Source organism: Pristis pectinata, chromosome 3 (assembly GCF_009764475.1).
Source record: "Pristis pectinata isolate sPriPec2 chromosome 3, sPriPec2.1.pri, whole genome shotgun sequence".
Classification (NCBI taxonomy): domain Eukaryota; kingdom Metazoa; phylum Chordata; class Chondrichthyes; order Rhinopristiformes; family Pristidae; genus Pristis; species Pristis pectinata.
This window is the reverse complement of record NC_067407.1, coordinates 52,016,202-52,033,616: the sequence shown is the minus strand read 5'-3', so window position 1 is coordinate 52,033,616 and position 17,415 is coordinate 52,016,202. Positions and strand designations below refer to the sequence as shown.

At 40.3% G+C, this 17,415-nt stretch overlaps 1 protein-coding gene across 2 annotated transcripts in view; it reads left to right on the top strand.

The window, feature by feature from the left end:
• Window positions 1-17,415, top strand: part of LOC127568425 (complement factor H-like) — a 61,733-nt gene that overhangs the window by 6,324 nt on the left and 37,994 nt on the right. For both annotated transcript variants that reach the window (XM_052012135.1, XM_052012136.1), the window contains exons 4-8: window positions 3,509-3,585; window positions 5,196-5,393; window positions 10,657-10,824; window positions 14,543-14,713; window positions 17,207-17,365. In XM_052012135.1, coding sequence (XP_051868095.1) covers window positions 3,509-3,585; window positions 5,196-5,393; window positions 10,657-10,824; window positions 14,543-14,713; window positions 17,207-17,365 — 773 coding nt within the window. The remainder of the gene's footprint in view (window positions 1-3,508; window positions 3,586-5,195; window positions 5,394-10,656; window positions 10,825-14,542; window positions 14,714-17,206; window positions 17,366-17,415) is intronic.

The following is a 17,415-nucleotide window of genomic DNA, read 5'->3' as shown; positions in this document are numbered from 1 at the left end:
GCATTCACCATGGAGGAAACCTATGTAAATGTTTGTTATAACACTGTATGTGTATAATAAATTACAATGAAAGCAAGCACTGATATTTACAATGAGAGTAATATATTAAGTTTTGTCTTCATAAATCATACTTGAATAATCAATTCAGTTATGATGCTTTTTGAAAGAAAAATCTTTCTTTTTCTCTGTAACTATTTCATAGTCCCAGAAAAAGCTATAAATATGTTTTATGAAAAAGGGTGAAATATTTCACAGTAACCTATCTTTAATTTCTTTCAATACCTTCAGTAAAGTTTTCATTTAAATGTCTGAACTCTCAACATCGATGTTTGATGCTTCTGCCAAGAGCAGTGACTTTTAGTTGACAGCAAATCCTGGAATTGAACATATGCATTTGGAAAATGTTGGTGCTATTTATGCTAGTTCAATCTGCCAGCTAGGATGTTTTTCAAAATTTTCTGAACAAAAGAGACAATTTTTTCAAAATTGTAAAGATTGGAAGATGTATAAGAATGAAATTGAGTCACTGAGATTTTTTGCTTACTATGTATAAAGCTGAAAGAGCATTACTGCAGAGCTGCCAAATTTAGTGAACTCTTTCTTGGTTCTGCCAAAGGACAGGACTTTCTTCCAGAAATTGTCAAAATCCATTGCCAACTGCAATACTTTCAAGGGCAAAGGCAATTAATTCTCCAAAGGCAGTCATTAACTGTGGCACCAAAGTCTACTCCTTGCCATCTTGTTGGCAGCTATGTATTGAGTCATTCAATATTACCATTTTCATGAAAGGGAAGGGATTCCACTCCCCCAGCATTCAGCTGGAATTGCATCACGTAAGTTGAAGCCTGGTATTCTGGCAGCAGTCATGTGCAGCATTCTGATGTGCTAACTTTATTTCAACCATCAATGCAAAGCCAAATGTGATTTCTGATGAGAGGAACATCCACTAAAGGCTCATAACTCTAGTTCCCAAATTACATCCGCATGCCCAACTCCTCCAAGACCTGACGTAGGGTTTCAACCCAAAATATCAACAGTTCCTTCCCTCCCCACAGATGCTGCTCAACCTATTGAGTTCCTCCAGCAGATTGTTTGCACCTCCAAGACAATGTCTGAATACATGAAGTTGCAGGCTCTCCCAGTTTTCTCTCTTCTCTACTTTAGATTCAACAATACAATGATTGCCAACATACAAATCTGCCACAATGCATCTTCCCTTTATGAAGATTAATAAACCTTAATTTCTTTGGGCTAGCTTTAAATCACAAAAGTCAGTGATGTTATTTCACCCAGTACACTTGAGTGTACAAAGTAAAAGTGCTGAATTCATGTAAAAAAATCAATGGGCTGGCAAATGCTAGCAAGTCCTTGATTTGTGAGTGTACAAAGTCAACAGTGGAAGTCCTGAACTTGCTCAATTATAGTTGCAGACTTGTCTTTTCCAAGTACACTCAATTATAGTTCTACCTTGCTGAGGAATCCTCATGCAAGTTTAAACCTGGTGCAGGATCCATGAGCCCATTAACTTCAAAGGAAATTGGTGGGAAGAGGTAAGGGGAAGGTAATTTCCTTTCTTAAAATACTTATGTTTTTGTTTAATATTTTTACTCATTTGCAAGTATTTTAGTTAATTTCAGTTTAATTTTTAACAGCATTTAAACATTTAAAATTCTATTTCGATAGTTTTTAAACATTTCTGAGATATTATACTGCTTGAGCTTCATTCCTGCATTGTGGGCCACTCTGAATCACTGAGATAGGCAATCCAAATTTGGACAAGGCAAACTTAGCCATGATTGACCATGGCAGCTGGCATGGGCAGCAGTATCCCTATAATTAACGGGGAACAGGTATTTAGTAAGTAGCCTGCTTTCTGCTCAAATAGTTATTGGCAATTCCTCAACTACTTTCAGGGGTTAGTTAGGTGACTCAGCAGTTAATGTTGCTGAATCACACTTCTAGGAACCCAGATTCAATCCTCATTGGATGCAGTCTGTGTGGAATTTTCACGTTGGTTCCACGACTGCATGGGTTTCCTCCGAATATGGCAACTTCCTCCATAATCCCAAAGATATGTTGGTTAATTGGAAATTGGAACTTACAGACAGTCCCCAGGTTACGAGAGAGTTCCATTCCCAGGAACTGATCATAAGCCGAACTGCCGGTAAATTAGAAATGAACAGAGAGCAAGCAGGCGCGGGAAGAGCAGCTGTCAGCCAGCCTCATTGATTCAGTGAGTGAGTGAGTCTCCTCAGTGGTCCCAGCTTTGCTTGGCTTTACCCAGTCCCTGATTGTTGCAGCTTTGGGGAGCTGTGGAGTTGGTGGGGGCGGGGTGTGGAGGGGGTGGGTTGCAGGGAGAGAAGATATGCGGAATGCCCTGTTCCCACCCGACAAAAGATGCCTGCAGCCCTGCAGCATCCAGCAAATCTGTCCCTATCCATCCCGCCGGTCTCCCATATGGTCATTCACATGCACAGGGTGTCCATAAATCAGGCAATTGTAACCTGGGGAGAACCTGTATGTACCCCTCAGTGTAAGTTAATGGCAAAAAATAACCAAAGAGTAGCTGATGGACATGTGTGAGGGAGATTAAGTTGAAGGGATAAAGGGAAATAAGGAGAGGCAAAATGGGACTGATGGGTTTGCTCTCCTGCGAGCCTGCATGGACCTGATGGGCTAAATGGCCTCCTTATGTGTCAGTATAAGCATAAGGTTCATCCTGTATGACTCCAAATGTCCATGAGAGATGGAACAAGCATCTCTGCTGAAAAAACTCACCTAGAGTTCTACCACTAACCCTGCTGGAGTTTGTAGAGACACAAGAGGGTAAAAATTAGCCCTATGTTGTCTGTGCTAAATATGTCATCCTGCAATGTACGTATATTGAACACTCCAACTGAAATTTAGTTCCATTGACCTTCTGATAGCATATTTCAATATCTATTGTATAATTACACAGGAAAATTGATAACAATGAATGTTTGAAGCCAATGAAGCAAAATTTCAGAAGTGGAGTTAATAAGCATTGCTATTTGAAACAAAGACAAGAGGATGAATTTCTATACTAGAGAGTTCCTTTGACTCTAAAAATATAGATAACAAAGCTTCATTCAATTAAGCCAACATTCTTCATTCGCAAAGTGATATGAAAATGTTGACTGGCTTCAGGCTTAGAGAAGAATTAAGTTAATCACTGATTTATTCAATGGAGAAAGAAGCATTGTTTTCAACATTCTAAGAAAACCAGATACATTGGTGGAAAATTTAATTTCTACACACCACTGCTTTTTGTTACTTCTTAAAAAGATAAATTCTATGGAAAATGATAAGGAAGATTTGTAGTTGAATGCTGCACCTGTAGCTAACCAGTCCACTGCAATGCACTTTGCAGTTCCAGTAAAGTTGAATAGTTGCCCTCTCTGTGCTTCTCTGTGTTGATGCCTTATAGTGACATCTATCCTTGTTGAGGATGAAATATGCTGACTACTTATATTCTGTCCTTTTAAAGATATCAGCTGGTGGGTACAAGAAATTACCGTGATTGTGAAATATCTGGGTGGAGTGGTCTTGTTCCATATTGTGAAGGTAACAAAAATTTGAAAAATAAACTTTGTCATCACTGATTTGTGATGGATCATTACTGTGAGATAATACACTGGATAAGAATAGAAATCCAGAAGTTTAAACACATAGTGCTTTTTCAGAGCATGCATATAAAATTCAATTCTTTACGGAGTAAAATGTGATTACAACTATTTCTTTGTCAAATTACACCAATCCAGAAATTTGAGTATTTTCAGTGTGTGCAGTTCTGATCACCTCACTATAGGAGGGATGTTGAGGCTTTGGAGAGGGTGCAGAGGAGGTTTACTAGGATGCTGCCTGGATTCCAGGGCATGTGCTAACAGGAGAGGCTGGACAAACTTGGGCTCTTTTCTCTGGAGTGGCAGAGGCTGAGGGGTGATCTGTTGGAAGTGTATAAAATTATGAGGGGCGTAGATAGGGTGGACAAGCAATATCTTTTTCCCATTATTGAGTGATCCAATACCAGAGAGCATGCATTTAAGGTGAGAGGGGTTAGGTTCAGAACAGATGTGAGGGGTATGTTTTTTATTCAGAGAGTGGTGGATGCCTGGAATGCGTTACCTGATAGGGTGGTGGAGGCAAACTCATTGGGGGTTTTTAAGAGGGCTTGGATGGGCACATGAATGAGAGGAAAATGGAGCGACATGGGCATGCTGTATGTAGGAAGGATTAGCTATGTCGGCACAACATTGTGGGCCTAAGGGCCTGTTCTGTGCTGTACTGTTCTATGTTCTATGTTCTAATCCCTCTTCCATAAGAAATGTGTGATCAGGTTCCTTGTGAATAGATTAATACTTAGGCCTACCTTTCCATCTCAACTGTCAATCACTTTGTATTTTCCAATTTCCACTTCAAACCTGAATGAGCTTTAAATTCCTCCTATTTGATATCAGGACAACCAAAGCCATCTACTTCAAAACTGCAGAACACCCCAACTTCCCATCCATCAGCTTCTTTGTCTGCATGCAGAGGTTGGAAACTTCTCCATTCTGCTCAGACATGCACTTAATTTATTGCTTTCCACATCTAATTGGACAATTTCATGCCCCACTTGATCCTCACCCCATGAAACACTCTCTCTGTCACTGATACTCAAGGCTGCATTTAATCAGCATTCATTCTAATCATTCTCTTGCCCATTGTCAAAGTACAATGCAGCCAGGGCACAGCAGCTTATGTCCTCAGCTGCACTAAGTCCCAACATTTTGGCTGGGCTCCACTTGCTTTCTGTACCCCAGAGATTAGTTATTTTATCAGTTATTTTCATTAGTTGATCAGTTAGTTGTTTTCATTTTGTTATTTTATTTGTTATTTGTCAGACAGCATCGATCTGAGGTAATGTGGTAGACTACATTATCCACCTAACAGTGGAGCCCACCTGATCTTTATTTCAGATGGATAGATCCATTTGCCCATGTTGTTGAATTGGAGTCAAAAGTGTAAATTATGCTTCTCCTAAAAGATTTGCTGTTAAATCACATAAGACTTGTTGGACAGTAATAAGCTGGCAGTTCAGCATCGCAGATGAAAAAGGCAATCTGTGTGCACAGTGGCTTGCAATATTTTGCATTTGATGCGGAAATAATTGCGATATTACGTATGTTTTACAGTAAAGACCTGTCCTCCAGTGAAAGCACCAGAAAATGGAAGGATCATAGGGCCAGATGTATATGACCTTGACCAAGATTATCCTTATGGCTCCCTCCTGACATTTGAGTGTAATTCTCCTGACCTGCAAATTCAAGGTGCTAAAGAAATTTATTGCTTAGAAAACGCAACATGGAGTAATCCAGTACCAAAATGCAAAGGTAAGATTCAGTGTCCATATCCAGACAAAATTTCACAAAGCCTTCTTATTTGAAATTCACAAAAAGCAAAAGAGCCTCAGAAATGTAAACAGGATAAATTCATATTTCTCCTCAAGTTTGCTCCACCATTCCATGAGATCATTGACGATCTTCTACAATGTCCACTTTCCTGTCTATAACTCTTGATTCTCAACAGGGTAGAGAGTTTTGATGATGCACTGCGCCTGAATATTAGAATCTCATTTACCTCAGTCCTAAATGCAGATCTTTTTACCCCTAACCTCTCAATAATCCGGCCAGAGAAAACAACCTCTCATCATCTCCCCAAAAATTCCTTTCAGAATAATCCACTCATATTCTTCCAAGCTCCAGCAAGAGTAGATCAATTTTTTCTCACAAAAAATCCTTCATCCTGGAAATCAATCTATCCAATTGACACTGCAACACATAGGTAGAGAGGCCAAAGTTAGCATTGGATGCTGATGAATCACAGTGAGCTTTTCGTATGAGGAAACCTAATTTAGAAGAGACCAGTTATCAAATCATGATCTGCCCAGATCAGCATATGACTGGCTACTTCTTGTGGGAAGCTGCCGGAAGTCCTGCTTGGAAATATATTTCTCCACAAATGCATCATCACGTTTAAGACTCCCACACAAGCATGGAAGTTCCAAGCTTACTGGCCCCATCAAAATGCAGTGAAGATTTACAAGATTGGTTCCAGGGACGTCAGGTATGAAGAGAAATTGAGTAGACTTGGCCTGTATTCTCTACAGTTTTGAAGACTGAAAGGAGGTCTCATTAAATTTTTCAAAAATTTTACTGGGCTTGACTGGCTCATACAGGGGAGAGTTTCCCCGACTGAGGAATCTAGAACCAGGGTCACAGTCTCAGAATAAGGGGTTGTCAGTTTGCGCTGAGATGAGGAGGAATCTCTTCACTAAAAAGATGGCAAATCTTTGAAATTCTCTATCCTAGAGCACCCTGGAGGCTCAGTGGTTGAGTTAATTCAAAACTAAGATCAATAGATTTTCTCCATTATAAAAGAACCGAGAGATGCAGCATTTAGAATTGGGATGACTTTGAGCAGCATGTTGTCAATGGTGGATCTGCGAAAGCTAAGTTAGGACTGAGAGGTCATCAGCAAATGCAGGCAGCTTGCCACTAGCAAGAAATTCTGTGTCACTCTATTGTGCCTATACAGAGTTGAGGAGCTTAAACCTTTCTATGCTTAACATTCCTCCATCACCCCCACCCCCCCCCCCCCCCCCCCCAATGCAGCAACAAATCTTGGTAATTTATTCAACAAATTTAATACAGAGATAGCCCAATCAACAAAATGCAGCTTTTTGCCAGATTTAGCATAGGGCCTATTAAAAGTGGAATTAGCATTTCACAGAATTTCCCAAGTCATTTTGCAGCAGACATTCGCTTGACGTAACTGAAGTGTCTTATGTCTGAGGAGCATGAACTGAATTGGTTGAGGAGGAAGATAAGGTTGAATTTTCTTAATTGCTTTGAAAAGCTTTGTACAAGGAAATTCTAACTGCACAGGAAGACCAGAATATTGTTCATTCCAAACAACAGAGATAATATTTCATCAATACCACCTTTGCAGTTTAAACTACACTCATCTTGATCTTTTTTGTTGAATAATCCTACAAAGTATCGATGTTCAAAGTGCAATTGTGCTGAAAAGTCACTTGGATCTTTTTGATATACTTTTCATATTTTATTAAACTTGTCAAAATCCAATTCTCACCACATTTTTGTGACCATGGTGGTAAAAGGACATGGGAGCATTGGTAAAGCTTTGTCAAGTTAATGCACTTAATAGTCCAGACCTAAAACGGATCATATACAAGAACAGAATTGGATTTCAATTTCAAAATCTACAAGTACTAAGTTTAGTATTGCGACAGAACTCTTTGGGGTTGAAATTGGACTTCATTGCGCCCATTTGAAATGTGAAAACTGTACAACAAGTACAGAACTGAGGGAGTAATATCCTGCAGCTGATCTTTAGCAGGGTTATAAGCACAGTGAAACTAGTAAAAGTGGTTGCCCGGTTTCGTCCGATACCTGTCTGAAACTACCTTATGTATGTAAATAAGGAGCCTAATTTTTCAGAGCTGTTGCACTCATTAGGTACTCCTCCCATTGGGTCCCCTCCCCTTACTGTTCCCATCTGCCCACCCAACCTCCCTTATTTAGTTCCATTTTCCATCTTCCTTTCCAATCAGATTCCATCATTTGCAGACCTTTGTTGTCTCCACCTATCACCTCCCAGCCTCTGTCACTATTTCCACTCTTCCCTCCTCCATCAGCCTATCACCCCTCCTCACCTGGATCAACTTACCACTTGCCAGCTCTTGCTCCACTCCTTCCCCTCACCTCTTTATATTGGCTGTCTCCCCTCTACTCTTTCAGTTCAGATGAAGGGTCTTGACTCAAAACGTCAACGGTCCATTTCCCTCCACAGATGCTGCCTGACCTGCTGAGTTCCTCCAGCAGATTGTTTTTTTTTTGAGGTCAGACTTGGAGGCCGGCTTTATTCAAGATTTGTTGACAGGAGCTGCCACTAAAAATGATTGTTTTTAAGACTAAAACACTTTCCTGTGAAGGCAGTGGTACTTTGGTAAATCTGCAAATCATTCTAAGGGTAACTGCCAGCCTGCATTTGACCCTTCTCCATCACGATATTTGATATTTGATATTTCCTTACAACTTTAGACTCCATTCAGCCCAACAAATCTATGCCAGTTTTCAGATCGATCCCATCAATCTCATTTCTGTACTAATTTCCCTGTAATCTATTCCCTTGCACATGCCCCCCCCACCAATTTCGCTCCTACCCACCTACAGAAGGGCTATTTGCAGTGGCCAATTAACCTAACAACCAGCACCTCTTTAGGATAGAAACAAAGAAAATAAGAGCAGGCCATTCAACCCTACGGCCTGCCCTACCATTCAACATGATTATGGCTGATTATCCATTTCAGTCCCCTGTACTTGCCTTCTCCCTGTATCCCTTGATCTATTTAGCATTAAGAAAATATATCCACCTCATCCTTAAGTATCCATGATGAATTGCTGAACACTGAATTCTGCCAAAGAATTCCACAGGTTCAACACCCTCCAGGTGAAAAAATTTCTCCTGAACTCAGTACTGAATAGTTTTCCTCATATCCAGAGGCATGAACCAGAGTTATGGACTCTCCAGCCATAAGCCGTAGTTTGTCTTTCATGTTCTGTTAGAATTTGATGGGTTTCTATGAGATCCCCTCTCATTCTTCTACCACCGAGAGAATATAGGCCTGACTGACCTATACTCTCCTCATTATCGGTCCTCCCATCCCAGGAGTTAGCATAGTCAATTTTTGTTTTACCAACCCCACACTCTCCCCAAGGAATGACCTTCTTCCACAGACCAGGAGACAAAACTACATGCAATACTGCAGATGGGTCTCATCAAGGCCTCTGCAGCTGTAGCAAGACATTCTTGTTTCTACACTCAAATTCTCTTACAATGAAAGCAGACATACCATATTGTCTGCCTGCTCCTGCCTCATGTATCCCCCTTACCTCTTTATACTGGCTATCTCCCCTCTACACTCTCAGTCCTGATGCAGGGTCTTGACCAAAAACGTTGACCATCCCTTTACCTCCACAGATACTGCCTGACCCAGTGAGTTCCTCCAGCGATTTTTTTTTGGTCCAGATTCCAGCATCTGCAGTCTCTTATGTCTCTATTTGATTTCCTAACTACAAGCTGCACCTGAACATTTGCTCACATTGACTGGTATAGAAGGACATCCAGTTCTCATTGTATCTGTGTTTTTCCCAGTTTATTACCTTTCAGATAATCCATTTTTCTGTTTTTAGAGCGATAACCACAAACTTATCAGCATTTAACTGCATCTGCCGTGCACTTGCCTACAATCTCAATTTATCTAAATCACATTGAAGACACCTTGTGCACTCCTCGCAGCTCCATTTCTCCTCAACTTTGTGTCACCTGCACAACTTAGAGCTGTTGCATTTAGTTCCATCATCCAAATCATTGACATATATCGTGAATAACACCAATCTCCACAACACCCCACTCATCAGTGCTTGGCACTTGAAAAAAAGACCCATTTATTCCTGCGGTCTGTTTCCTGTCCGTCAACCAATTGACAATCCATGCAGTACATTGCCCCAATTCCATGTGCTTTAATTTTGCACAGTAACTTCTTTTGTGGAACCTTATCTAAAGCCGTCTGAAACTCCAAATACACCACATCTTCTGGCTTTACGTTATCTATTCTACTAATTACACCCTCAAAAAACTCAGCAGATTTAACAGGAATTCTTTTCCATAAACCCATGGTGGTTTTGTCCAATGCAATTAAAAGTTTTTAATTCTTCTTTCATTGCATCATTTTTAACAGAAGGTAGCATTTTCTACTATTTGCAACACCACTTTCTTTAGAACTCTGGAACATAGGTTATCAGGCTCTAGGGATTTGTCAGTCCTTAGTCCCATTCATCACCCAACACTATTTCTTTGCAAATAGTGCTTTCCTTCAGTTCCTCCCTGCCTCTAGAACCTTTGTTCCCTGACATATCTGGCAGGTTATTTATGCCCCCCTCTGTGAAGACAGAAACAAAGTAAATGTTTAATTGTTCTGCCATTTCTTTGTTTCCTCTATTTCTTATTACTCAAGACTTATAGTTCTTCTCAATGACTTTCGGAGGAAATATGGAAACCCTACTTTGCCAGATCCTCCTACCATAAGCTCTTTCATTTCCCAACAGCTCCTCATCCCGTGACATACCAGACAGAAATGAAACCCTGATTATGGGCAAGTGAACACTGAAATCATGAGAAATGCTTCCAATAGCTCATCCAAAAACCCAAGGCCAAATTTTGATGAGTCTTGCACCTCATAGTTGGTCATCTGTGTGCCTGCTTGACATTGAATATGCCTAAAAACAAAATGTGATCAAGTTTTAGTTCTTTGCCTTTCTTTGTGAATAGACTGATCAGAGAGATTTTTATATTTTACACTTTTTTCAACTTTATAGAACTCATGTATTAAAATTATCTCAAATCCATTATATTTTTGAAATACAAGTATGTTATATGGGTAAAATTGATACATTCAGCATTGACAGACCTACTCCCTCCTTTGATATACAGTTATTATTTTGGTTATAATATTTTTAAGAAATTGCAATGAAAACAAGAACAAAATAGTTTAAATATTTTTATTTTTAGAATTACAATGTATGAAACCAGATATACGTAATGGGATTGTGATGACCATGGGTGAGGTTTTCAGATATCTTGAACAACTACACTACACGTGCAATCGTAATTTCAAACCTTCTGGTATATCGACCACATGCACCCAATTCGGATGGAGTCCACCACCATTTTGTTCACGTAAGCAGATTAGTTTCTTTCCTTGCATGCTTATTTCAATTATTATATTTGACAGAAGACCTCCTTTCTTGGACTGTAGGCTACATATGACCCATTGCCCCGAACTGTACAAAGACTGAAAGAAAACTTAATTCTTAATCTCCATCTGGATGCAGTACTGATCCTAGTCCTTCACCATCCTGTCCTCAATCCCACAGAGCTTTATGATGCAACTTAAACAAAGTGGCATCCTTACATTTAATGCCAGTGTTGCCTTAACAAAGAGCAATAAGTTATGGCCATGAGCAGAAATTTATAACCTTCCATTTGTATCTTGAGAGTGAAAGTTGGCCATGCAGGGGAGAAATTTCTCAGGGATATGGTTCTTAAAATATAAGTTGAATTGCAACCCAAATTGGGTGACAAACAATTTTTTGGCAAGTCAGAAGAGAGAGTGGTATCGCTTGCTCTCTTGACCACAGCTATCTGGACCATCCATATCCACCAACTACTTATGTGCACTAGGCAGCACCAGTTTGCCAATGACAGGTGGCATTGAGCTGGCAGCTGGAGATCCATGGAGGTTTCTTTTTGCAAGAATAGGGGACATAATTTTAAGGTAATTGGAGGAAGGTATAAGGGGGACGTCAAGGTTAAGTTTTTTACACAGAGAGTGGTGGGTGCGTGGAACGCACTACCAGCAGAGGTTGTGGGGGCAGATACATTAGGGACATTTAAGAGACTCTTAGAGACACACATGAATAATAGAGAAATGGGGGGCTATGTGGGAGGGAAGGGTTAGATAGATCTTAGAGCAGGTTAAAATGCCAGCACAACATTGTGGGCCAAGGGCCTGTACTGTGCTGTAATGTTCTATGTTCTATGAAAGCTTGGTGGAAGCCCGTGCAAGGCCAAAGGCTTTGAAAGGCACCACTGCTGAAACTGGACTTGGGTGACAGAGGGCAGTGATTGGAGTGTGGTCTCAATGCAGGAGAAAGAAAGCTAAGGGTAAGATGGGAGAGAACTTGGAGAGTGGGAAAGGGTAGTGGGAGCAGTATTAGCAAAGCAGGAATGTGGAGGAGGAAGGGAAGTGTGGGATAGGGAGGAGTCAGAACAAGGAGCTGTGAAAGCAGAGACAAATGTAGAAGAATGGAAGCACATGGAAGGCAGTGAGAGTCTCGAGAAAAGTGGGTACTTTGGGATTAGAGAGAATGGGAGAGCTGGGGGTAAGTGAAGGGCAGAAAGGGAGTGAGTTTGTTTGTGGCAAAATGAGAGCGAGGAGCAAGCGAATGGGTGCTAGTGAGAGAGTGTGTGCATGCAGAGGGAAATAGGAGGATGAGGGAGGAGTGAGAGAGCACGGATGAGTGGCAAGAGCATGAAGTGGCAAAAGCTAGTGGTAGACCAGAAGACTGGGAATTTTTCAGAAACGAGAAATGAGAGACTTGAAAGAGAAAATAGATTTTGAAAGCAAACCAGCAAGAAATATCAAAACAAACAGCAAGAGCTTCAATAGAAATATAAAAGTGTGAGACTTCTGGAGAGAGACTAGAGAATTAAAATGGGAAACAAGGAAATGGCAGGGAATTTAAAGCAATACTTTGCATCAGCTTTCATGGTGGAAGAAACTGCAAAGATCTCAGACATAGCAAATAGGTTAGTTGAAAATTAGCTGGCGCTGGAAATTTTAAGAACACAACCTCATCTGAGGAACTGTCTCATGCCCCATGTTTCCTGTCATGTACAGAGGAACAAAGCTGGACACTGCAAGCAACCACCATGTATTCCTGATATACATTTCTGTTACATCAGGTGGGAGGCTAAAATTTGAAATGCCCCAAAGTAGAGTTCAAGCTCAAAGTCAAAGTCGAGTTTATTGTTATATGCACAGGTACATGTTTGCATAGGTGCAATGAAAAACTTACATGCAGCAGCATCATAGGCACATAGCATTAGAGACACAACATTCACAAGAAAAACATAAACATAAATTATACAAACTAATACAAGAAAGAACACAATTTGAACAAGAAAAAACAAAGTCCATTGCAGTGCATAGTGGTCATAGTGTTGCTATACTGAGGTATTGATTAGGGTTGTGCAGGTTGATTCCAAAACCGAATGGTTGAAGGGAAGTAGCTGTTCTTGAACCTGGTGGTGTGGGACTTCAGGCTTCTGTACCTCCTGCCCGATAGTAGCTGCAAGAAGATGGCATGGCCCGGATGGTGGGGATGTTTGATGATAGATTTTGCCTTCTTGAGGCAGTGCCTCATGTAGATACATTCAATGGTAGGGAGAGTTGTGCTCATGATGTATTGGGCTGAGTCCACTACTCTCTGCGGCTTCTTATGTTTGAATTGCCATACCAGACCATGATGCAAACAGTCAGGATACTTTCAACAGTACATCCATAGAAGTTTGTTAGAGCGTTTGGAGACGTGCTGAACTTTCTTAGCTTCCTAAGAAAGTAAGGATGCTGGCACACTTTCCTTGTGATTGCATCTATGTGCTAGTCCCAGGACAGGTCATCTGATATGTTTTATGCCCAGGAATTTAAAGTTGTTGACCCTCTCCATCGCCAATCCACCAATGTAGACTGGCACATGTTCACCATCCTTCCCTTTCCTGAAGTCAACAATCAGTTCTTTAGTTTTACTGACATTGAGGGAGAGGTTGTCATTGAGGGACCACTCAATCAGGTGTCCTATCTCGCTCCTGTACACTGACTCATCACCACCTGTGATTCATCCAACAACAACGGTGTCATCGGCAAATTTCTATATGGCATTGGAGCTGTGCTTAGCCACACGGTCATGTGTGTATAGAGAGTACAGCAGAGGGCTACTTGAGATGCTCCTGTGTTGATGGTCAGTGAGGAGGAGATGAGTTGAAATAATCACAGGGTGAAATTCTATCAGTCATTGTAGAAGTCCGCCTGTGCTTCACAAGGCAATTTCTGCTGCACAATACATGGGATTGATGGTCCTCGGTGGACCTTCCCCTCCACTGGATATCCAACATAGTCAGGGGTCTAGCCTAATGAGCTGTATTCTGAGAAATCATCCAGAGTTAGTGACATGGGCCAAATCTTCCCGTCAACGTCATGCTGGAGAATCTAATTTTGGAGTACTTGCCTCACTTCCTGGGAGTCTGACTGATGCAGGTTTCATCACCCAGTGTGTTTTCAATGTGTATGTGTGCTGACTCCTGTCATGTGACTGCCAATGCAACATATTTCGGTTTAAACATTTACGATTGTTTTCCTCATAAAAGTTTCCTATGAAGTAAAAACTAAATTTGTCAATGTAATTTTCTGATAGCCATTGATCAGGCAAGGGAATAACAGCCACATCAAACCCTTTGACTTTGGTTGGCCAATAAGGAAATGTTACTATGACTATTGGATTGAATCAGAGTAATTATTGTCACATTATTAAATAAACTGCTGACTTCCAAGGAACTAAAAATCTAAAACAGTGTGAAATAGATTGCTGGTTTCCTATCACTCATTTTGCACAAAGTCTCACTTACTTCCAATGTGTTCTATCAGAATATCTTTTAACTGATGGCATTGGTAACCTAAAGTCATTACGATCAATTATTTTACATTTGGTTCCCATTGATGTAACAAGCATCCATTAGAGCAATTGTAATCTTCTTTAATCAAGGTGATAAAAACAAAACAAATGTTCAGTTACTACTTCCAATCACCAGTTCAAAACCTAACACTGTTCTTTTTCAGCAATAACATGTTCAAGAACATCAATAGAAAATGGTCAATTTCTAACCAGCAAATGGACATTTGCCTATCAGGAAACAGTGAACTATACTTGTAATGAAAATTACAGACCTTCAGGACCAAGTACAGTTCAGTGTGAAGCACAAGGGTTGATGCCAAATCCAAGCTGTGTAGGTAATTGACTTTTGTTTATTAATAGATGGCTAATGAATGGAAATGAACACAGGTCATTTGGATTACCCACATTCCATAAAATACACTGCATTATTAAATAAATTTATCGGCATATTACATTGGGTTAATTAAAAAATCTTCCATCATTTGCTCTAAAACATTATTATGAAATATTGCTTGATGCAATAGGCTGAAGAGGGTTATTTTAATGTAAGGATGGTAACAACAGGTTCTTTTGAGCATGGTCCACCCTGTACCATGTACATCAATTGGCATTTATTTATCTTGGCTTGGATTTATCCAGCTGGCTAGATAAATAATAATCTCATCTTCTCTCAGGATGTTTTAATCTTTTGTCTGAAAATAATACTCAAGAGTCAACTAAGTTTGTACCATGATTTGCACAAAAAGAAATGCTCGTGGTTGTTGGAGGTTCATCAGGACATTACTGCAAGGGAGCAATTTGGGCCATCTATCTTCAGCTGCTTTGTTAATGCCCTTCCTTCCAACATAATGTCAGAAGTGAGAATGTTCATTGATGATTGCACTCCTTTCCTGAATTGCTTTATTATATACGGTTGCATTTGCAATTATGTTCAAACAGAAGTGCCATTTAGATGGCCCAACTCGGCATTCTCCTGAGATTCCTACAACCCAGAAGCCAGCCTTCTGCTATCTTGAGTTACTCACCCAGTGGACTCTGACTGCACTTCCATGGAAGTCCATGACCTCTACCATTAGGAAGAACAAAGACTGCATGTGCATATGAACACAACCATGTGCAGATTCTCAGACATATTTTACAATACCCTTACTTGGAAATATACTTCCATCCATTCTGCATTGCTCTGTCTGAATCCTGAACTCCCTCCTCAAAAGAGTAGGGCATTCAGGATTCAGACGAGTACCTTGATATTTTTTAAAAATTTTATTTACAGCGTGGTAACAGGCCCTTCCAGCCCAACGAGTCCGCCGCACATTTTAAACCCAAATTAGCCTATCCGTACATCTTTGGAATGTGGGAGGAAACCGGAGCACCTGGAGGAAACCCATGCAGATACGGGAGAACGTACAAACTCCTTACAGACAGCGACGGGAATTGAACCCCGATCGCTGGTGCTGTAATAGTGTCTCGCTAACCACTACGCTACCGTGCTGTTATTCCCCACTTTTGTGCAGGAGGATGCAAAATATTCACTGAGAATCTTACATACATCTTATGCCTTCACACACAGGTTACCATTTAACCTGCACATTACTAGTTTTCAAATGCTCCATCTCTAGCAGTCATACCGAGGCAATACCCTCCTTAAACCTTTCCAACTCTTCTCATTACTCCTGAAGATTATTCTTGACACAGAGCTCTGATCAAAATTGTCCCTTTATCAACTGTATGACTCAGTGTCAAATTGTGATAGTGCTTCTCGGAGCATTTTATTGAATTAAAGATGCTTTATCAACACCACTGGATGTAGAGACACTGGAAATAAACACATTAATAAGTTTCTTTAATTGAAATTAACATTGTAATAGTGAACATAATTTAGTATTGGAAGTTGCATCTCATTTCCCTCTCAGTACCAAAACTCAACTTGTGTTTTGGGCAAAATGTTTTCAACATTGTCAAGTGCCATGTGGATGGTCTACAGTGCAGGCCACTGATTGTGCAATGACAGATGTCCTTGAGTTTATAATGATCCAGCAACTTTTGTTTGCTGTGCTTTTTATCTTTCTCTGCTGTTTAAATCTACCCTTCTAATTTTGACTGCCTTTCCTTCAGATCCATTTCAATCCATGCCTTGCTTAATTTTCCACCTTTCTGTTAAGTGGGCAGCTGATTTGGAGGCTTTAGTGCTGGCAGTTTGCCGATTAAACTTAAACAAGTTCCTCATCCTCGACATTCCCTCTGGTATACATTGGGGGAGTGGTTACCTGGTACAAAATCTGAATCCATGGAGAGCCATGGCTTCCTACAACTCCCTCCCTGAACACTGGCGTCACTTTCCCTGTCATATCCCATTCCAGCATTCTCCCTCACCCGGCTAATAGGAAAGAACAAAGGAAGAAAATGGCAGAGAGAGAAGAAAATAGCAAATGGCAAATGGAGATGGAGAAAATGGATAAGAGAATGGATAAGAAAAAGAAACTAGTACACATTACAGACCATGGGAAAGTAACCATATTTTTTTTTCAATTTACTGCATAAAATCTCCCAGGCAAGAATAATAATTACTGTATTATCAAACTTATGCTTATGAGTGGGTTAGTTTGTTTTTATTTTCTCTGTATTCTAATCATATGGGATTTTTGGAGCATTTATAGGAAAAGACTGAGATATTTTTAAGTCTTCAAGTACAATCTTATCCAGTGAATGGAAGTACTGATTGTGACAATGGGGGGGGGGGGATCATTCAATTATTAGACTTGTACCACGTGTGATGCCATGAACAATGGCAATAATAACATTTGATAATGTCACATGACTATTCTCAGAAATCAGATGTTACAGACCAAACATTGATGCACATATTTACTGGTATCAATCGCCGAAACGAGTTGGAGAGAAGATAGCCTATGATTGCAATCATGATGGATCGCGACACTTTTCTGTGTGTACAGCAACTGGATGGAATCCCCCTCCAAAATGCCCTGGTATGTGTCCTCTATTTTACTAGTCTATGGGAAACCATAAGTTAAAATAA